Below are 22878 nucleotides of genomic sequence, written 5' to 3'. Positions count from 1 at the left end.
AGGGTAATGCTGTTGATGTGATGTACATGGACTTCCAAAAGGCATTTGATAAAGTGCCGCACAACAGACTTGTGAGCAAGTTAGAGCTCAGGTTGAGGGCGGCACAGTGGTTAGCACCGCAGCCTCACAGCTCCAGCGACCCGGGTTCAATTCTGGTTACTACCTGTGTGGAGTTTGCAAGTTCTCCCGGTTGCTGCGTGTGTTTCCTCCGGGTGCTCCGGTTTCCTCCCACATGCCAAAGACTTGCAGGTTGATAGGTAAATTGGCTATTAGCAATTGCCCCTAGTATAGGTAGGTGGTAGGGAAATATAGGGACAGGTGGGGATGTGGTAGGAATATGGAATTAGTGTAGGATTAGTATAAATGGGTGGTTGATGATCAGCACAGACTCGGTGGGCCGAAGGGCCTGTTTCAGTGCTGTATCTCTAAACTAAACTAAAAAGGGACAGTAGCAACATGAATATGAAATTGGCTGAGTGACAGGAAAGGGAGAGTAGTGGGTAAAGGTTGTTTTTTTGGATTGAAGAAATGTTTATAGTGGAGTTCCCCAGGGGTCGGTGTTAGGACCCCTGCTCTTCCTGATGTATATTCATGACCTAGACCTTGGTGTACAGGGACAAATTTAAAATTTGCAGATGATACAAACCTTGGAAGCATTGTGAAGAGGACAGTGCAGAACTTCAAAAGGACATACACACATTTGTGGAATGGGCAGACAAGTGCAGAGAAGTATGAAGTGATTCATTTTGGTCGAATGAACGCAGAGACACAATATTAAATAAAGGGCTCAATTTTAAAAGGGGTGCAGGAGCAGAGGGACCTGGGTGTATATGTGCATAAACCATTGAAGGTGGTAGGACAGGTTGAGGGCGCGGTTAATAAAGCATACAGCATCCTAGGCTATATCAATTAGGGTATAGAATACAAAGGCAAGGAAGTTCTGTTCAACATGTATAAAATACTGGTTTGGCCTCCAGCTCGGAGCACCACACTTTAGGAAAGATATGAAGGCGCTGGAGAGGGCGAAGAAAAGATTCATGAGAATGTTTTCCAGGATGAGGTACTTCAGTTACATATATAGAATGAAGAAGTTGCAATGGTTTCCTTGGAGAAAGTTCAGAGGAGCTTTGATCGAGGTATTCAAAATCACGAGGGGTCTGGACAGAGTAGATAGGGAGAAACTGTTCCTATTGGTGGGAGGATCGAGAATTGGAGGGCACAGATTTAAAGGTAATTGGCAAAAGAAGCAACGGCAACATGAGGAAAAACATTTTCACGCAGTGAATGGCTAGGATCTGGAATGCACTGCCTGATACTGTGGTGCAGGAAGGTTCAATTGAAGCATTCAAGAGGAAATTGGATTATCTGAAAAGGAAGAAAGTGCAGAGTTATGGGGTAAAGATAATGGTATGCCGCAAGGTGAAATGCTCCTTCAGAAAGCCAGCACAGACATGACAAGCCGAATGGCCTCCTTCTGTGCTGTAACCATTTTATGATTCATCTTTAATCCTTGCATGGTCTTGCCCAATTCCATCTCTGAAATCTCATTTCTGCTAACCGATCTGGCCTTCTATAACCCCAACATAATTTGCCCCACCACTGTAGCAAAGCATTCTGCTGCCTCAGTCTTAAAGTTCTGAACATCCACTGCAAACCTCTTCACCTTTGCTACCTTTAAAAATAACCAGAAAGTCTAGCTATTTGATCTTGCTTTTAGTTACATCTCCTAATCTCTTCCTTCTTGATTTGGCATCTATTTTCATGGCATCTATTTGTGAAGTGCCTTGGGGCATTCTTACATTAAATATGCTACATAAATTCAAGTTGTTGTACTCAGTCTGTGCAGTTATGCAACTCTAAAGAACCTACAGACAAAATGCTTAAATGGATACATCACTGAGGTAATGTGCTTATTCTATTGTACCATGGAAGATAAATGACTCAAAGAATGAGGACAATGGAAGGCACCCCATAATGCAATATCTTTCAAACTTCTAGAAATATCAGGAGTTAAAAGAAAATGCCTTACCTGATGACAAAACTCATTGCACAGCTTTTGTTTCCTACAAAGCTTCCTGAAAAGAAAAAAATTACAGAAATATTAAAAGTGAACATACCTCTGAAAACGCAAGGATTAATTAAGCAGGATCTCTAAGCAGAATACATCAAAAATGTCAAACATCTTCTCTATCAAGTGGCCTGGAAGTACTTTTAATTATACACAATCCTCACTACAAACAACCACCAGCAAGGGAGAAGGGGCTTGTATAGATTACACAAAACAGACAGACATGTATGAGGTTCCAACCTCATTTTGATCTTGGACATGCAACCACATATCCAGTCCATCCCGATCAGCTAAATACAAATTACGAAGCAGCTACACAAATCTACCAACTTCAAGTTAACTACTCTCCTGCCTGGGAGACATGCAAGACAACTACTGGCATAAACTTTTTCAATAACAAGTGTTGACGAAAAAGTTACATAATTTTAATAAAAGGTCTCCTATAAAAGTTCCACATTACTTCAAATACTATGCTACAATAAAATTGAGAGATTTGCAACAACTTATATTTATATAGCACCTTTAATTTAAAAAACCGTCCCAAGACTCTTCACAGGAGCATTATAAAATGAAATATGACACCAAGCCATATAAGGCGATATTAGGTCAAATGACCAAAAGCTTGGACAGAGGTAAGTTTTAGGGAGGAAAGTGAGGTAGTGTGGCAGAGAGGTGTAGGGAGAGAATTCCAGAGCTTAGGGCCTAGGCAACTGAAGGTACAGCCACCAACGGTGGAATGATTAAAATTGGGGATGCTCAAGAAGCCAGAATTAGATAAGTGCTGATATCTTGGGGGGTTGTGGGGCTGGTGGAGATTACAGAGATTGGGAGGGGTAAGGCCATAGAGGGATTTGAAAACAAGGATGAGAATTTTAAAATCAAGACAATGCAATGTAGATCGGTGAACAAAGGGGTGATGGGTGAATGGCATTTGATGTGAGTTAAGGCAATGGCAGCAGGGTTTTGGTTGACCTCAAGTTTACAGAGTAGAATGTGGGAAACCAGCCAAGAGGGCATTGGAATAGTCAAGTCTAGAGGTAACAAAGGCATGAATGAGATTTTCAGCAGCAGATGGGCTGAGACGGGGCAAAGTCAGGTGATATTACGGAGGTGGCTATAGAATTGCAGAATTAATTCAGACCTGGTTACTAAAAGGCCCAAAATTTACAAAATTCAGAATAATTCTATTTATCTATTTGACAGATAACAATCATGTCTCACCATTTTAAGTTAATCTCTCCAACTTTTCACTGACCTCTTTTACATTCAGATTCCCTGACGAGCTTGACACTTCTTGGTTACTGGAATTTACACACGTATTTGCCTCAGTACTAGCACCATCCGGAGGTGCAGAAAGCAACACCTTTTGATCATTGGAATGCGATTTAGGATCTACATGTGTAACACGAAACCTAGGAGGATAAATAGTAAAAATCTAATCTACAGTGCGAATGGGTCATACACAGAATTACTGTACAAATACTGGATTGGTATTTACATCTTAGTTCATCCTTCTTTCCAAGACTTTAAGTTCCAATACCCCCTGAAACATAAATTACTCTCCAAATGAAAATTCACTCTCAATACACTGTTCCCCCCTTCCCACTGTGTCCTGAAAGCAGTCTGGGCCAGCTGAGGTTGAGAATTTGCCATGATAATGAACCCACATCTTGTAACTCAGTGCTCTATTTGTTGCCATAGAAATTAATTTTACCCACCAGACTTAAGTGTGCATAAATGCAATTCACTTTGGTCTTACTTCTCTTCCTGCCCCTCCACCCACTCCTTCCTCCCCACACAAAGCAAATATCAATACCATGGCTCCTACATATAGATAAACAATTGCTACTGGAGATGCTTCAGCATTTGGTGATTCCAAGACTTGAGAGTCAGATATGGAGAATCTGATATACGCTCCTTTTCGTGCCTATGACGTGCTATTTCATTGATGACTTTATGAATTGGAAAAATACTTGGGTGCTAAGAGCTCAATCTAATGCTGCAATAGACTTCTTATATAAAAGAAAAAAAACTTGCATTTATATAGCACTTTCACAACCATTAGACGTCTCTAATCAATTTACAGACAATCAAGTACTTTTGAAGCAGCACCTGCTTAGCAATAACCTGCTCCGTGATGTTCAGTTTGGGTTCCACCAGGCCACTCAGCTCCTGACCTCATTATAGCCTTGGTTCAAACAGACAAAAAAGTTGAACTCAAGAGGTGAGGTGAGAGTGACTGCCCTTGACATCAAGGCAGCATTTGACAGTGTAATATATATATATATATCAGCCCGACATAGTCATATTCACGGAACCATATATTGCAACCGCCATCCCAGACTCCATCATCATCCCGGAGTATGTCCTGTTCCACCAGCAGGACAGATCCACCAGAGGTGGCAGCACAATGGTATACAGTCGGGAGGGAGCTGTCCTGGGAGTCTTCAACATTAACTCCGGATCCCATGATGTCTTATGGCACCAGGACAAACATGGGCAAGCAAACCTCTTGCTGGTCACCAGTACTCCTCTCTGTTGAACGTCACTTGGAAGGAGCACGAAGGGTAGCAAGGGCGGAGAAAATACTCTGGGTGGGGGACGTCAACATCCATCAGCAATAGTGGCGAGATAGCACCACCACTGACAAAGTTGTCTGGGTACTGACTGGGCAGGTGGTGAGGGAACCAGCAAAATACAAAAAACCTATTTGACCTCATCCTCACCAAGCTACACGTCACAGTTGCATCAAAGACAAAATTGGTGGGAGTGATGATCCCACTGTCCTTTTGGAGACAAAGTCCCATCGTCATACTGAGGACACCCTCCATCGTGTTAGAATTAGATTTTTTAAGAACATTACAGCGCAGTACAGGCCCTTCGGCCCTCGATGTTGCGCCGACCTGTGAAACCATCTGACCTACACTATTCCATTTTCATCCATATGTCTATCCAATGACCACTTAAATGCCCTTAAAGTTGGCGAGTCTACTACTGTTGCAGGCAGGGCGTTCCACGCCCCTACTACTCTGAGTAAAGAAACTACCTCTAACATCTGTCCTATATCTATCACCCCTCAACTTGAAGCTATGTCCCCTCGTGTTTGCCATCACCATCCGAGGAAAAAGACGCTCACTATCCACCCTATCTAACCCTATTATCTTATATGTCTCTATTAAGTCACCTCTCCTCCTCCTTCTCTCCAACGAAAACAACCTTAAGTCCCTCAGCCTTTCCTCGTAAGACCTTCCCTCCATACCAGGCAACATCCTAGTAAATCTCCTCTGCACCCTTTCCATAGCTTCCACATCCTTCCTATAATGCGGTGACCAGAACTGCACGCAATACTCCAGGTGCGGTCTCACCAGAGTTTTGTACAGCTGCAGCATGACCTCGTGGCTCCGAAACTCGATCCCCCTACTAATGAAAGCTAACACACCACATGCCTTCTTAACAGCCCTATTAACCTGGGTAGCAACCTTCAGGGATTTATGCACCTGGATCTCTCTGTTCATCTACACTACCAAGAATCTTCCCATTAGCCCAGTACTCCGCATTCCTGCTACTCCTTCCAAAGTGAATCACCTCACACTTTTCCGCATTAAACTCCATTTGCCATCTCTCAGCCCAGCTCTGCAGCCTATCTATATCCCTCTGTACCCTACAACATCCTTCGGCACTATCCACAACTCCACCGACGTTAGTGTCATCTGCAAATTTACTAACCCACCCTTCTACACCCTCTTCCAGGTCATTTATAAAAATGACAAACAGCAGTGGCCCCAAAACAGATCCTTGCGGTACACCACTAGTAACTAAACTCCAGGATGAACATTTGCCGTCAACCACCACCCTCTGTCTTCTTTCAGCTAGCCAATTTCTGATCCAAAGCTCTAAATCACCTTCAACCCCATACTTCCGTATTTTCTGCAATAGCCTACCGTGGGGAACCTTATCAAACGCAAACGATAGTGTTCTGTGGCACTATCGCTATGCTAAATGGGATAGATTCAGAGCAGACCTAGAAACTCAAATTTTGGCATCCAAGAGGCACTGTGGGCCATCAGCAGTGGTAGAATTGTATTTCACTGTAATCTATAAACTTATGACCTGGCAGATCCCTCACCACTATCATCAAGCCAGAGGACCAACCATGGTTCAATGAGTATAGAAGAACCTGCAAGGAGCAGCATCAGGCATACCTAAAAGTGATGTGCCAAAAATGAAGCCACAAGACAGGACTACATGCATGTTAAACAGCAGAAGCAGCATGCTATAGACAAAAGTGAACTAGCAAATTAGGTTAATGGATAGGTCAATAGAGATGCAGTGGCAGATATTTCAGAATACAGAATAGATACATTCCAACGAGAAAGAAAAATTCCACGGGGAAGATCCACTACTATCCGTGGTTAACCAAAAAAGTTAAAGATAGTATCAAACTTAAAGAAAAAGCATATAATTGCGCAAAGATGGGTAGCCGGTCAGAAGATTGGACAGAATATAAAAAACAGTAAATAATGACTAAAAGATTGATAAGGAGGGAAAGATTATAGTGCGAGAGAAAGCTAGCTAGAAATATAATAGATAATGCCATGCAGACCCCCCCCCCCCCAACCTGCCAAGAAAGAGGCATATTAATTTTGTTATATGAACATTGATTTTAAACTGTTGCCAGAGCGAGAAAAGTACTTGTTAAACAGGGGGATAAAGAAATGGCTGACCAACTAAATGCATACTTTAGTTCTGTCTTCACAAAGGAGGACACAAATATCATACCAGAAATGTTGGGGAACATAGGGCTTAGTGAGACAGAGGAACTGAAAGAAATCAGTATTAACAGAGAAATGGTGTTGGGGAAATTGATGGGATTGAAGGTCGATAAATCCCCAGGGCCTGATGGTATGCATCCCAGAGTACTTAAGGAAGTGGCCCTAGAAATAGTGGATGCATTGGTGGTCATCTTCCAAGATTCTACAGACTCTGGAACAGTTCCTACAGACTGGAGGGTAGCTAATGTAACCCCACTATTTAAAAAGGGAGGTAGAGAGAAAGCAGGGAATTATAGACCAGTCAGCCTGACGTCGTAGTGGGGTAATTCTAGAGTCCATTATCAAAGATTTTATAGCAGAGCACTTGTAGAACAGTGGTAGAATCGGACAGAGTCAGCATGGATTTATGAAAGCGAAATCATGCTTGACAAATCTACTAGAATTCTTCGAGGATGTAACTAGTAGAGTTAATGAGGGGGAGCCAGTGGATGTGGTTTATTTGGACTTTCAGAAGGCTTTCAACAAAGTCCCACATAAGAGATTAACATGTAAAATTAAAGCGCATGGGATTGGGGGTAGCGTATTGCGATGGATAGAAAATTGGTTGGCAGACAGGAAACAAAGAGTAGGGATAAATGGGTCTTTTTCCGAATGGCAGGTAGTGACTAGTGGGGTACCGCAGGAATCGGTGCTGGGACCCCAGCTATTCACAATATACATTAATGATTTGGATGAGGGAAATAAATGTAATATCGCCAAATTTGCAGATGGCACAAAACTGGGTGGGAGGGCGAGTTGTGAGGAGGATACAGAGAGGCTTCTGGGTGATTTGGACAAGTTGAGTGAGTGGGCTAATGCATGGCAGATGCAGTATAAAGTGGATAAATGTGAGGTTATCCACTTTGGAAGCAAAAACAGGAAGGCAGATTATCTGAACGGCTATAAACTGAGAGAGGGGAACATGCAACGAGACCTGGGTGTTCTTGTACACCAGTCGCTGAAGGTAAGCATGCAGGCGCAAAAGGTGGTAAAGAAGGCAAATGGTATGTTGGCCTTCATAGCAAGAGGATTCGCGTACAGGAGCAGGGATGTCTTGCTGCAATTACACAGGGCCTTGATGAGGCCACACCTGGAATATTGTGTGCAGTCTTGGTCTCCTTATCTGAGGAAGGATGCCCTTGCTACAGAGGGAGTGCAGCGAAGGTTTACCAGACTGATTCCTGGGAAGGTGGGACTGACGTATGAGGAGAGATTAAGTCGGTTAGGATTATATTCGCTGGAGTTGAGAAGAGTGAGGGGGGATCTCATAGAAACCTATAAAATTCTAACAGGACTTGACAGGGTAGATGCAGGAAGGATGTTCCTGATGGTGGGGGAGCCCAGAACCAGGGGCGATAGTCTAAGGATACGGGATAAACCGTTCAGGACTGAGGTGACGAGAAATTTCTTCACCCAGAGTGGAGAGCCTGTGGAATTCGCTACCACAGAAAGCAATTGAGGCCAAAATATTGTATGTTTTCAACGAGTTAGATATAGCTCTTGGGTCTAAAGGGATCAAAGGGTATGGAGCGAAAGCAGGAACAGGCTACTGAGTTGGATGATCAGCCATAATCATAATGAATGGCGGAGCAGGCTCGAAGGGCCGCATGGCTTACTCCTGCTCCTATTTTCTATGTTTCTATCAGCCGTGGCTGGAAAAAAACATTTGGATACTAACAGCCTGTGCTTGGAGAGACAAGGGGCGATTCCCTGCTCCAATTTAACCCACAATAGACTTTGAGCACCAGGTATTGTGCGTAAGAAGAGACATTCCAGGGTCGGCTAAGACAAGAGAATCCACAAACAGATGTGGTCAGACCAGCTAGTCACGTGACTAACCCTGCTTGGCAACCTGGGTTTTTCTGAATTGTACGAAGAGTTTGAACTGAGAAAGACTGTTTGCTCCTGGAGTGAGAAGACCTCTCCTATCTGCTCCCATCTCTTTCTCACATGCCTCTGGACCCATTGGGGACACATGAACTTCAAGAGAGAAAAGTCTACTACCTCGAACAAGATTTAAGAATAATACTGGGCCCCAACAAAAAGCAAGACCTGCCTACAATCAAGGACTTTTCAGCGAGCTTGAACTGTAACCAAAACCATCTTTGGATATTGTCTCAAACTTTTCCACTTTATTTCTTCTGCTCTTTTCTGTCTCTATCTGCACGCGTGTATCGCAACTGCAGGCTAGCGTATCCGTAGGCGTTAACCGAATTAGCGTTTAAATGTAATAAAGTTCAATCTTTTTTGTTTAAACTGAAGAAAACCTGTCTGGCTCGTTTCTTTGCCTTATAATTGGAAGTTAGTGAACAAGCAATCACCAAGGAAGAGCTAAATAAACAGTGTGTTTAAAATTAAACTCTTGTTACGGTAAGACTGGGTGAAGACCAAGAGGAAACCCTAGGCCCCTTTCTCACCCGGTCGTAACAGAAATTTGGGTGCTATCGTTCTGGATTTTACCCACAGAAAAATGAGAGGAAGGGGGAAGCCAAATTGTTCCCAATCAAAAAAGAGAAAAGATTTCAATACAGGTTTTCTTGTGACTGTGTCTGCTTGAATACTAACATGTCTGTGACTGAAGCTAGTAGCTCCCCAAACCAGGGTGAAGTAACTTGGGATAAGGTAAAAGCACCATCTACGGAGGAGTTGAGGAAAATGGCTGAGCAGTGTGGGATCACTGTACATGGCAAGGTTAGGAAGTCTGAACTCCTAAGACCAGTGGCCAACCATTTTTTCCTTGAATCTGAAGCAGAAACAGGGTTAGAAATAGACCCTGACAGAGTATTGCTCGCAAAGATACAACTGGAACAGAGGAAACTTGAATTTGAGGAAAGAGAGAGAGAGAGAGAGAGAGAGAGAAAGAAGTAACGTGAAGAAAATGAAAGGCAGGAGAGGGAGAGAGAAAGAACCTTCCAGAAAGAATGCGAAGAGAGAGAGCTGAAGCAGCTCGAGTTAACTAGGGGACAACAGAGTAACCCCAGTGAAAGCATGGCCAATATGGAACAGCACAATTCAGGGCTGGGTATAGAATTATTCAAACTATCGCAATTAATCCAAAAATCAATTAGGAAGATGTGGAAGTGTTTTTTTTGTGTCTCTTGAGAAACTGGCAAGGCAGCTAAAATGGGCAGCTGAGACCTTGTCTCTTATTACAAAGCAAGCTCACCGGAAAGGGCAATGAGGTTTATTCCCTGTTGCCAGATAAGAGTTCATCAAATTATGAACTGACAAAAAATGCTATCCTCGGGGCATATGAATTAGTACCTGAAGCCTATCGCCAAAAGTTTAGAACCCTCAAGAAGCAAGCTAATCAAACTTATCTGGAGTTTTAAAGAAGCAAGCAGCTGGCTTTTGACCAGTGGCTGAGGGCTCTTAAAGTACAGCTCAGCTATGAGAATTTCAGAAGTAATTCTGTTAGAGGAATTTAAACACTCTCTCCCATTCTCCATTAAGACCCTTGCAGAGGAGCAGCGGGTTCAGAGAACTCGGCAAGCAGCCGTTCTGGCTGATGAGTTTGCTTTCGTTTATAAGTCAGTTTCCCAGGGGAAAACTTTTCCTAGTCACCCCCACAAATTCAAAAAGGACAAAGGGTGGGAAGGTGATAGGAGCCCAAGCAGTCCCGGCAGAGAAAGAAAAGCAGGAGACACAGGGGGCTCTCCTCTCGCCAATAAGGAAGGTACTGTGAGCAGGAGTGAGACCCAGAGACCTGTGCGCTTCCATTGTAATAAGGCAGCTGACTGCTGGAAAATAAAGGGAAAAGCTGTAGGATTGATCAGGGCACACCTGCTCAGTGAAGCCGAGGACCTGATGGAAAGCACAGAACAAGCTGTGGCTTTAACTGTAGTAACAGTGAGACCCAGGATGCTTACTACTACAAGTGCAGGAAAGTTAATAGGATTCCTGAAGGCTATCCGGGTTTTGTGTTTGAAGGGAAAGTAACCCCATACCCCTCAAGTGGGGAAAGCAAGTCCATAGTAATTCTCAGGGACACAGGGGCCACTAGATCCCTTTTACTGGGAAAAGGTCTGACCTTTCCCCCCAGAGTAGTGAACACCAGAATGGGGGTGAATGGTATTGGAGGCCAATGTATGCCTGTACCTGTACATCAGGTGCACCTGGAGTGCAACCTAGTTTCGGGACAGGTGACCATAGGGATTGTTCCAAGTTTGTCTGTGGACGGGGTTGACCTCCACCTAGGTAATGATCTGGTGGGGGTGAAGGTGGTAGCCCCCCCAGTAGCAAAAGAAAGACCTCAGGAGGTCAGAGAGACAGGGCAGTGGCAGGAGACGGTTCCCGGCAGTTTCCCTGAATGCGTAATGAATCAGGCCATGATCAAACCAGCCCCCACCCCCCAGAGGAGACTGCATTGGCACTGCAGGCAAATGACCATGAGGGCTGTCTGTCTGAGATTTCCTTTGGGAAGTTAGGAGACTGAGGGAGTAAATTAAATAAATTTTCCCCAGCTGAGGCTCAGCGAGCCAACCCAATGTTGCAAGAGTTAGCACAGGCTGCCAGTCTGAAAGTGAAGCAGAGGGAGTCCCTCTTGCTACTATTTGAAGAATGAGGTACTGATGAGGAAATAGAGTTCTCCTCATAGACCTGAGAGCAAGGAGTGGACAGAAGTTCACCAGTTAATGGTGCCGCAGAGGTACCGGACTGAAATATTAAGAAGGGCCCACAAGATTACAGTGGCTGTACATGCCGGTATATTAAAGACCAAAGCCTGCATAAGACAGCAGTTTGACTGGCCAAAATTCCACAAAGATGTGGTAGAGTACTGCAGGAATTGTCACATGTGCCAGGTTGAGGGGAAGCCCCAATCTACAGTGAATCCTACACCCCAAGTCCTGTTAGGAGGACGCTCCAACATAGGGCCAGTGAACTGTAAGGGACCCCCGCCGAGAACAAAAGGGGACAGGCAGGCACAAGGCTGGAAAAAAGTTAGAAAGGAAAAGGGGAAAAAGCAACCAAAAGAGCAAGTTAAAGGAAGTCCAGGAGGAATCCCGGATGAAAACCCCTACTGTCTGGTCAGCTTACCACGAAAAATCTGAGAATGTTAGACCCCACATCCTCCTATGCAAATGCAGACACTAGAAGCACCACACCAGAGTTGCTAGTCGTATTTACAGGAACCTGCAGAGACAAAGAAAGACCTTGAGGGGGCAGAGACCACCTGAGGACACATGAACTTCGAGAGAAAAGTACAGTACAGAAAAGTGTACAGTATTGGTCTCCTTATTTAAGGAAGGATGCAAATACATTGGAAGCACTTTAGAGAAGGTTTACTAGACTAATACTTGGAATGGGCGGGTTGTCTTATGAGGAAAGGCTGGACAGGCTAGCCTTGTATCTGCTGGAGTTTAGAAGAGTAAGAGGCGACTTGATAGAAACAAAGATTCTGAGGGGTCTTGACAGGGAGGATGTGGAAAGGATGTTTCCTCTTGAGGGAAAATCTAGAACTAGGGGTCACCCATTTAAGACAGATGAGAATTTTTTTCTCTGAGGGTCATGAGTCTTTGGAACACTCTTCCTCAAAAGGCAGTAAAAGCAAAGTCTTTAAATATTTTTAAGGCAGAGGTAGATAGATTCTTGATAAGCGAGGGGATCAAAGGTTATCGGGAGTAAGCAGGAATGTGCAGTCGATGTTACAATCAGATCAGACATGATCTTATTGAATGGCGGAGCAAATTCGCGGGACCAAGTGGCCTACTTCTGCTCCTAATTTGTATTTTATGTTCATATGTTCGACAGAGCCAAGCGTTCACACAACCAATGGCTCCGCAGTTCTGTAATATCCAGTCATGAATGATGGCGGGCAATTAAAACAAATAAGAGGCTCTATAGAGTTATACAGCACAGAAACAGGCCCATTGTATCCATGTCGGCCATCAAGCACCTATCCTAATCCCATTTTCCAACACTTGGCCGTAGCCTTGTATGCTTATGGCATTTCAAGTGTTCATCTAACTACTTCTTAAATGTTGTGAAGGTTCCTGTTTCTACGCACCCCTTCAGGCAGTGTGTTCCAGATTTCAACCACCATCTGGGTGAAAAAAATCTTTCCTCAAATCCCCTCGAAACCTCCTGCCCCTTACCTTAAATCTATGCCCCTTGGTTACTGACACCTCCATTAAAGGAAAAGTTTCTTCCTATCTATCCTATCAATTACCCTCATAATTTTGTGTATCTCAATCAGATCCCCGTCAGCCTTCTCTACTCTAAAGCAAACAACCCTAGCCGATCCAGTCTCTCTTCATAGCTGAACATTCCCATCCTTAATGATGATGAAGCACAGCACAAGTGCAGAAGAAAAGGCTGAAGCATTTGCAACCATCTTCAGTCAAAATGGTGAATGCTGACTCATCTCGGCCACCATCTGAGTCCCCAACATAATACAAGCCTGTCTTCAGACAATTCGATTCACTCCTCACCATATCAAAAAACAGCTGAGCACACTGGATATTGCAAAGGCTATGGATGCCAAATTCCCGGCTGTACAGCTGAAGAACTCCAGAACAGGTCATGCCACTGGCCAGGCTGTTCCAGTATAGCTACAACACTGGCATCTACCCAACTAAGTGAAAAATTGACCAGTATGTTTTATCCACAAAAAGTAGGATAAATCCAAACTAGCCAATTACTGCTCCATCAGTCAACTTACAATCATCAAAGTGATGGAGGGGGAGCGGGGGTTGTCGACAGTGTTATCAAGCAGCACTTACTCACTAATAACCTGCTCACTGATGCTGAGTTTGGATTTTGCCAGGACCACTCAGCACCAGTCCTCATTATGGCCTTGGCCCAAACATAAACAAAAGAACTGAATTCCAGAGGTGAGGGGAGAGTGACTGTTCTTGACATCAAGCCAGCATTTGACTGAATGCAGCATCAAGGAGCCCTAATAAAATTGAAGTCAGTGGTAATCGAGGGGAAAACCCTCCACTGGCTGGAGTCATCCTAGCACAAAAGGAGGACGGTTATGGTTGTTAGAGGTCAATCATCTCAAGCCCATTATATCACTGAAGGCATTCATCTGATATTCAAGAAAGGAGAAAGGAAAAACACAAGGAACTACTGGCCCATTAGCCTGACATCAGTTGGGAAAATGCTGGAATCTATTATTAGTGAAGTTTTAACAATCCACTTTGTCTGATCATACTATGATCTACTAAGCCAACAAACTTTAATAAATTTGTCAAACACAACTTCCCCTTACTCTCATCATAGGACAATCCTCTCGTCCCAGGCACCAATCTAGTGACCCTTCGTTGTACCGCCTCCAAGGCGAGTATATCCTTCCTTAGCTATGGAGGCCAAAACTGCTCACAGTACTCCAGGTGTGGTCTCACCAAAGCCTGTGCAATTATCACAAGTCTTCCTTATTCTTGTACTCCAATCCCCTTGCAATAAAGGCCAACATGCCATCTGCCTTCCTAATTGGTTGCTACACCTGCATGTTAACTTACTGTGTTCCTTGTATGAGTACACCCAAGTCCCTCTGGATGTCAACATTTAGAGGTTTCATGCCTTTTTAAAAAGTCACCACTCCTACTTATTTTTTTTTAATGTACATCAGATGTTCAATAAAACAATCGGAATCCCTTTACTATTGGTATCCCTTTCGATTGAATTATTGATTCTGATTTATATCTTTTATTATTTACTGTTGCACCTTGGTTTAAATTACTTAGCACCTCCTTCTCCCTTCACCAAATTTCTGTCATTTCTCTGTTTAGCATGTCACCCCGTTTAGCAGATTCACCCAGCTTTCACCCACCTCTGTGCATAAAGCTCTCCAGATATACAATAATTGATAAGTTTTCCAACAATGGGATAACACTGTCATGCTATGTTGAATGATTTTTTTAATCCACCGGCTGAAGACTTGAATATTTATTTTTAAAAATTATAAAGGAACAGATGAAAGGTGTCTTTGCTAGCAACTTAAGATGGTTGCCTAATTTGCAACACTATCTCCTACATTCCAAGGACTGTGAGGTAGAGACAAAATGTCTGCCCCAACCAATCAAGAACCTAAAATAAAAGCAAAATACTGCAGATGCTGGAAATCTGAAATAAAAACAAGAACTGCTGGAACCACTCAGCAGGTCTGGCAGCATCTGTGAAAAGAGAAGCAGAGTTAACGTTTCGGGTCAGTGACCCTTCTTCGGAACTCACTTCAGTTCCGAAGAAGGGTCACTGACCCGAAACATTAACTCTGCTTCTCTTTTCACAGATGCTGCCAGACCTGCTGAGTGGTTCCAGCATTTCTTGTTTCAATCAAGAACCTAGACCTGGGATACTGCCTGTTCCCATTAGCAAGGCATCAAGACTATTACTTGAACAATAGGACCCTGGTTGTGAGAAAAGAATCCCCAGACATGAGCTGTTTTAGTTGCTAACTACCATATTTGAATCAATGGGTGACTGTCATGTGACAACCAACACCCCCACCCCCCTCCCCCAAATCTATGTGCTTTAAGCTGGCGTTTGTCTGCAGCAGGCTGGCAAGCATCTGGACTCTGACAAGTGCAGACCCAAGTGGGGGTCCCTCCCTTCTGTCTCTATTCCAGCTTGCAAGCTTCAAACCCTGCCTGCTGACTGACCACCTCTGCATACTCCGGCTGCAACCAGAGACCCCTTAGAGGAAATCATCCTCATTGCTGTCTCCAAGAGACCCACCAAATCAGCCATCTACTTCTTCAAACTGGAAGCCTCAGGACCACTGAATTCAGCTAGAAGCCAGCCGAATCACGTATTCCACAGACAATTTACCCCTTTTTTCTATAGGCTCTAACTCGACCTCTACCTTCCCCACTCTGTAACCTGTGTGTGTGCACGTATGTGTGAGAGAGAAAGTTGGAGCCTAGTTAATTATTTTACTTAGATCGGTTTAAGTACAATAAAGCTAACCTCTTTTTTTGTTAAACTCAAGAAAACCTGTCCGATTACTTGCTATGATCATAAAAAGAACTAATCAAACACCCACTGAATTGGCCAGTACATCCAGTTTAAAAAATCATGAAATCTACTGCGGTCAAACAAGGAGAAGAAAAAGAGGGAAGCCCTTTGACACCTCCTCACTTGACCATAACAATATTCTTTTCACTTGTATGGAGGTTTAAAGAAATAAGGCTTAAACAAGGGTTTAAATTTTAAGCTAAAACCATAGATTGCAAAAAGAACCCTTTTTGAACATCAGCTTGTTATTTGATTACATTCTAGGACAAATGAAATGCAAAGCATATAATAATTTCAGTTTGTTGCAGTTTTTTTTTTTACCTTCCCACAGCGAACACAGTGACCTCTCCAGCTCGACTCCTTCTGTGGTCCTTTGACCTCTTCGTCTTTCGATGGCTACAACGTGAGCAAGTGCTTTTCCCTGCAACTCCACCAACAGTATGCAGATGATGTCCATGTGAGGAGTGATTTGTCAGGCTTCCAGCTGGTGATACAGGACTGGTAGGACTTTCAGGGGTAACAGGACTCAGAGGACTATCGGGACTTGTAGGACTTGTAGGGCTTGGCGGAGAGAAAAAATAGATTGATGGAAATTAATTTTCAATGTACAATAACTATTCTCACTATTATGACTGGCAAACAAGCATCTGTGTAGCTTAACATTTTTACAAATAGTTTTCTCTACCAAGCTATTTCAAATGCATTCAAATAACATATCTTTAAATTATTATTCTGCTGGAACTGGGTTACACTGTGGGTGTAACACTAGCCTTTCATGTCTGGAACCAGAGTTCAAATCTAGCACAGAACGACTGAAATAAATTTTCCTCTATCTTCTAATTGCGAGAATCCTATAAGAAATGGGTTTGGCCAGTTCAACACAATACCAAGTGGGAGAACAGCCTTCAGAACAAAACTGCCACTAGATCAGCACTAATACAGCTGTTGAGGAAATGGAAATGGTGCAGTAAGAAGTCCTCTTATGAAACTGGGGATGAGACGTATTATTGAGAGTCGAGGGAGCCTTACTCTACAAATGCCGTGCTATACTGGATATGGGAGCTCTTGGAAGATGAGACTCGAAAGAATTCCATTCCCCAGCACGAATATAAAAGCACTTTTTTTTTTAAAAAAGGAGTGAATCATCAGTAAAAGCAATCTAGATGGGAAAGAGGAACACCCATGAACCTGCTGAGAGCGCCACTTGGAGTCAGCATAGCTGACAATACAAAGTGCCTTAATATTTCATATTTAATTTCTGAATTCAGTTTTTAAACCCCCAAGCTCCATGTTAATATGTTATCCCAAGATTGCCATTCTGTTCCATGACCCACCACTTACCTGTACAGCAAGTACGTAATTATGTATTATAGCATATATTTGCATTCAACTATATTAAAAATATCCGTCTATACTTAGTCAACTTGTCCCAGTTAGAAATTCCTACATTCACTTTTAGAATGGAAGCCACCTGTCATATTATAATTATATCTTTTAATCTTCTTTGGCCTCCTTATCTCGAGAGACAATGGATAAGCGCCTGGAGGTGGTCAGTGGTTTGTGAAGCAGCGCCTGGAGTGGCTATAAAGGCCAATTCTAGAGTGACAGGCTCTTCCACAGGTGCTGCAGAGAAATTTGTTTGTCGGGGCTGTTACACAGTTGGCTCTCCCCTTGCGCTTTTGTCTTTTTTCCTGCCAACTACTAAGTCTCTTCGACTCGCCACACTTTAGCCCCGTCTTTATGGCTGCCCGCCAGCTCTGGCGAACGCTGGCAACTGACTCCCACGACTAGTGATCAATGTCACAGGATTCCATGTCGCGTTTGCAGACATCTTTGAAGCGGAGACATGGACGGCCGGTGGGTCTGATACCAGTGGTGAGCTCGCTGTACAATGTGTCTTTGGGGATCCTGCCATCTTCCATGCGGCTCACATGGCCAAGCCATCTCAAGCGCCGCTGACTCAGTAGTGTGTATACGCTGGGGATGGTGGCCGCCTCGAGGACTTCTGTGTTGGAGATACGGTCCTGCCACCTGATGCCAAGTATTCTCCGGAGGCAGCGAAGATGGAATGAATTGAGACGTCGCTCTTGGCTGACATACGTTGTCCAGGCCTCGCTGCCATTTTCATTAAAAGCCTGGTGTGTCTAATTTACACAATTTACCAGGATACAACCATAGCATTTCTGCCAAATGCCTTGCTCGCTGCATCTAGTGTTTTAAAAGATCTTTGAAGAAATGCTAATGAATAAATTTCAAAAGCTTGATCTTGGAAACTTGAGTTTTTTTTTAACCAAAGTGTATGTGAGCACAAGCATTTGTAGATAGAGAAACTGGGCACAGAGCGAAAGAGAGCCTCCAGAGGCCAATCACAAAACATCAAATACAATGTTGCAGAGATCTTTTACAAAGTTATAAAACCAGTACTGCCAGTCAATAAAATACAATATGCCAAATGAAAAATATAAATTAATCGGTTGGAAACTTACATTAAACGTTCAATGAAAAAAATCCAAGTTAACTTTTTTAAAACTGGCAGCCAAGATGACCACTGCAATATGCATCTGAAACACCTTTGCACATTCCAAGGCCTCCAACCAGAGACAGAAGTCGGAGAAGCCTGGACCCAGAGTAATGGCTTGCTTTAAGTAATTGAATTACCGAGGATTGCTTCATTAGCACAACAGTCAAGGCAATTCTGTCAGAGTATCCGGAATTTTACGCTACCCCAGTGAGCTGGATGGTGGTGGTGGTGGTGGGCGGGGTGGGGGGGGGGCAGGTGGCATAAAATTGAGTGGGAGGCCACTTTACATGGGCCGGTGGGGAGTGGCGGGAGGGCAATGAGAAAGCCCCAGACCAATTAAAGCCCTCAAGTGGCCACTTAACGGCCACTTAAGGGTCTTTGCCCGCCTCCACAGGTATTTTATCCATGGCAGGCACCGGGCCCGGGGGAAAACAGAAAAATTCGGCCTGACAAATGGGTATAAGGTGCCGGATTGAGAGCTGCCCCCACTTCCCCAATCACCCATCGGACCCAAGACGCGCCCCCCAACCCCCCTACTTCCCTCCCCCCAGACTACCACCCTTGCCGGGACGTGACAGATTTCCCCGGCGAGGCAATCCTTACTTAATTTCAGTCCCGGCTGCATGTCCTCGGCAGGGCTGCAGTCCCAACAGTGGCCATTGCTCCCCGTGACGCTGCTGGGACTAAGAGCTGCCAGCCCGATGATTGGCTGGCAGCTCAATGAGGCAGGACGTCCTGCTCCTTCCGGGCTGGGCAGAAGTGGGTTCGCCACCGACTTTTAAGCTGGTTGCCAGTTCCCGTCTTCCCGGTGTAAATTCCAGTCCAGTGAATTTAAAAGAGAAAACCCCTACAAGTGTAAATATTGGCATCCTGGAGCCTGTGGAGACAATTCTTAACCTTGTATCTCATTCGAAGCTTCCAGAGAATACACTGAGGCAGTCATGTGACCATCTGTCCATCTGTGGAAAAAGCAGAGTTGCCTTGTACAAAGACACAAACAATAACTGAGTGTGCAGCAACAAAAAAGGTTGCGTGCCTCCCTTTCTCTCTCTCCAGAAAACATCAAGTTTGAAAACCATCTGCAACTGTGGACCCTCCAAGCCTACAGTTGCTACAGAGACCAGAGGAACACAGCCACCTACAAGACTGCCTCCAAGAAAACCCTGAGCCAAGTGGGCCAACCGCAAAGTGTACTTTGACCAGCCAAGGACTTGAAGAAAAAACTCCTGCTGGAAGGCCACCAAATCATCCAACCGTAGACTGTGTTTTTAACTTTGATTTATTCTGCACTTTAATCCAACCAAAAAACCTACTTTCCACTCTAATCTACTTGTGTGTGTATGATCCTCATGTGAATGTGTGCGAATATGTAGCGTATTTTTAAATATTTTTAGAATGGGTTTAGCTTGTTGAGTAAAATAAACTTACCTCTTTCTTGTTTAAACTCAAGAAAACCTGTCTGATTGGTTCTTTCACTATCACATTAAAGGTGAAAGGTAAAACACTCACTGAGGTCCTCCTCAGGGATACTGGGGCCACCAAATCCCTTCTGCTGGGAAAAGGCACGACCTTTCCCCTAGAAAGTGCAGTAAATACTAGAGTGTTAGTGAATGTATCGAAGGGCGGCATATGCCCATACCTTTATACCGGGTGCACATGGAGTTTGACCTAGTTTCAGGATCATAAACCATGAAGGTTGTCCCTAGTTTACCTGTGGACAGAATCGACCTGCTCCTGGATAATGATCTGGCTGGGGCAAACGTGATAGCCTCCCCAGTAGTTTTAGAGAGAACCGAAAGAAGTCAGGGAGACAGAGCAGTTGCAGGAGAAGGTCCCTGACATTTTCCCTGATTGTGTGGTGGTTCGGTCAATGGGCAAACAAGCTCCCTCAGAGAAGGCTGAACTGGCACTGCAGAAAATGACCCTACTGTCTGATTATCTGAAACCTTCTTTGGGAAGTTAGAGGACCCAAAGGATGGGTTAAACAGCTCTTCCCTAGTTGAGGCTCAGCAAGCCGACTGAGTATTAAAGAAGTTAGCACAGACAGCCCAAACCGAAACTGAAGTAGAGGGAGCCCCAGAGTACTACTAATTAAAGGATGAGGTGTTGATGAGGAATTGAAGACCTCCTCATAGATGTGCGGACAAAGAGTGGACTATGGCTCAACAGATAGTGGTGCCGCCGAGGTACCGTAATGAAATATTAAAAACGGCCCACGAGCTTCCAATGACTGGGCGTGTCGTTGTACCAAAAGTCCAAGCCTGCATAAGACAGCATTTTGACTGGCCAAAATTCCACAAAGATATGGTGGAGTGCTGTAAAACTTGCCACACGTGCCAGGCTGTGGGAAAGCCCCAGCCTGCAATAAAACCTGCACCCCTAATTCCCATACCAGATTTTGGAGAACTGTCAGGCAAACCCCCACCTGCCAAGACTGAGGAGCACATTATTTTGCCACATGAACAAAAACTTAAAATTGCAAGCCCTGACTGGAAGGACATTCGCACGGTACCAATGTTGAAACAATGGGGACCCAGTAGTTACTTCCCCAATACAAAGAAGTGGTCAGACCAGTTTTAGTCTCATGACTAACTGGCTGTTGGAGAATTAGAAGAGACTGTTCCATATAAGGAGCTAGTCATATGACTAACCTGCTGGGCATCCTGGGAGATTTTTCGACTCTGAACTCCCACCAAAGGAATTGGAACAGACAGAACGCCGTGTGCTCATGGACTGAGAACATCTCCTTTTCTGTCTGCCTGCATCTCTTCCCACAGAACTGAATCTTGTGAAAACACATGAAACTGACAGAAAGCAAGATTTCCTACATGAACAAGGGTTTAAGACAATAATGGGCCCCAACGAAACTCAGGACCATATCTTCAAATCAAGGACTACAGCGAGCTCGAGAAACAGTTCAAGGGCAATTAGGGATGGGCAATAAATGCTGGCCTGGCCTGCGACGCCCACATCCCATGAAAGAATTTTTTAAAAATCAAACAACCTCAGACTGTGTATTTAACTTTTATTTATTCTGCACTTTAATCCAACCAAAAAATCTACTTTCCATTCTATTGTGTGTGAGATCCTCATGTAAATGTTTAGCATATTTTTAAATTATTAGATTGGGTTTAGCTTGTTGAGTATAATAAACTTACCTCTTTCTTGTTTAAACTCAAGAAAACCTGTCCGATTACTTCTTTCACGATCGCATTAAAGGTAAAACACTCACCGAGATGGCAAGTACACCTGCTGTTTAAAAAGGAATAAACCCTGTTGTGGTCAAATAAGAGGAAGAATAAGAGGGGCGACTGTAACTCTCTCTTCACCTGGCCATAACACCACACCCTGAGACACTCCCATTCAGTGTTATCAGTCCACGCTTTGTCCTGCCCCTCACTGTTGAAAGGCACCAAAAATCTACCAGAAAGTGAAGCTTCACGTTCCATCCCACCTTCTGTCAAATTTCAAATTCCTCTCCACAGTTCTCAGCCCTCAGGTTTCCCCTGCACGACACAACCAGACCAAAGGATCCCTCGATGCCACCAAATCCCAGAAACCCCACCACATTTACACTTTTCACAGAACAATGCAGAGCTATTACTTCAAGGATTGAATTCACTGGTGAAAAAAACCCCCAAGGCCATAAAATAAATCAAAATCAATTTTTATTAAATCACTAAGTTAGCAACCTTGATATGTGTCTTGATTAGGTGCAAACTGAGCTTTAGATCTGCATAATTATTATAAGTGATCACAAAAATTGGATCCACAATACACAGATTAAATGAGTAGCTCCACAGCAAGTTTGAGACCCATAAATACATTTTTTTAAAAAATTATTTCATGGGATGTGAACATCGCTGGTAAGGACAGCATTTGTTGCCCATCCCTAATTGCCCTTGAAAAGGTAATGACGAGTTGCCTTCTTGATCGTTGCAGTCCATGTGGAGTAGGTACACTCTCAGTGCTGTTAGGAAGGAAGCTCCAGGATTTTGATCCAGCAACAGTGAAGGAACGGATAGTGTGTGGTTTGGAAGGGGAACTTGCAGGTGATGGCAGGTTTCCATGCATCTGCAGACCTTGTCCTTTAGGTGGTGGAGGTCATGGCCTTAGAAGGTGCTGTCAAAGGACACTTGGTGCACCTTATAGATGATACACAGCTGCCACTGTATCCCTGTGGTGGAGGGAGTGATTGTTTAAGGTGGTGGATGGGGTGCGATCAAGAAGGCAGGTTTGTCCTGGATGGTGTTGAGTTTATTGATGGAGCTGAAGAAGCTGCTCCTCTTGAAGAAATATTAAAGAAAGATAATTTCTGGGTGTTCTGTTGGTTGTGACCAAATCTACCACCTGATGTGATACAAAGGCATTCTTAAAATCCTAGGTTCAATCCCCGCTTTGCGACAAGTTAGCTGATCCCAAGTAGCGTGGCTGTGGGGAACCCCACTTCTGTTCACTATCCAGTGATCTCTAGCATAAAATGCACACACAGACATCAGATGAGGACAAAATTGCGT

General features: G+C 44.0%; 1 protein-coding gene across 1 annotated transcript in view; it reads right to left on the bottom strand.

Annotated features, from left to right (window-relative positions):
• Nucleotides 1-22878, bottom strand: part of LOC137345698 (RELT-like protein 1) — an 88353-nt gene that overhangs the window by 11828 nt on the left and 53647 nt on the right. The window contains exons 5-7 of the mRNA XM_068008996.1: nucleotides 16162-16401; nucleotides 3324-3480; nucleotides 2030-2075 (exon numbers count right to left, since the gene is read on the bottom strand). Coding sequence (XP_067865097.1) covers nucleotides 2064-2075; nucleotides 3324-3480; nucleotides 16162-16401 — 409 coding nt within the window. The 3' untranslated portion in view covers nucleotides 2030-2063. The remainder of the gene's footprint in view (nucleotides 1-2029; nucleotides 2076-3323; nucleotides 3481-16161; nucleotides 16402-22878) is intronic.

Source organism: Heterodontus francisci, chromosome 1 (assembly GCF_036365525.1).
Source record: "Heterodontus francisci isolate sHetFra1 chromosome 1, sHetFra1.hap1, whole genome shotgun sequence".
In the NCBI taxonomy this organism is placed as follows: Eukaryota; Metazoa; Chordata; class Chondrichthyes; order Heterodontiformes; family Heterodontidae; genus Heterodontus; species Heterodontus francisci.
The sequence above is the reverse complement of the archived record's forward strand: the minus strand, read 5'-3'. Positions and strand labels throughout refer to the sequence as shown.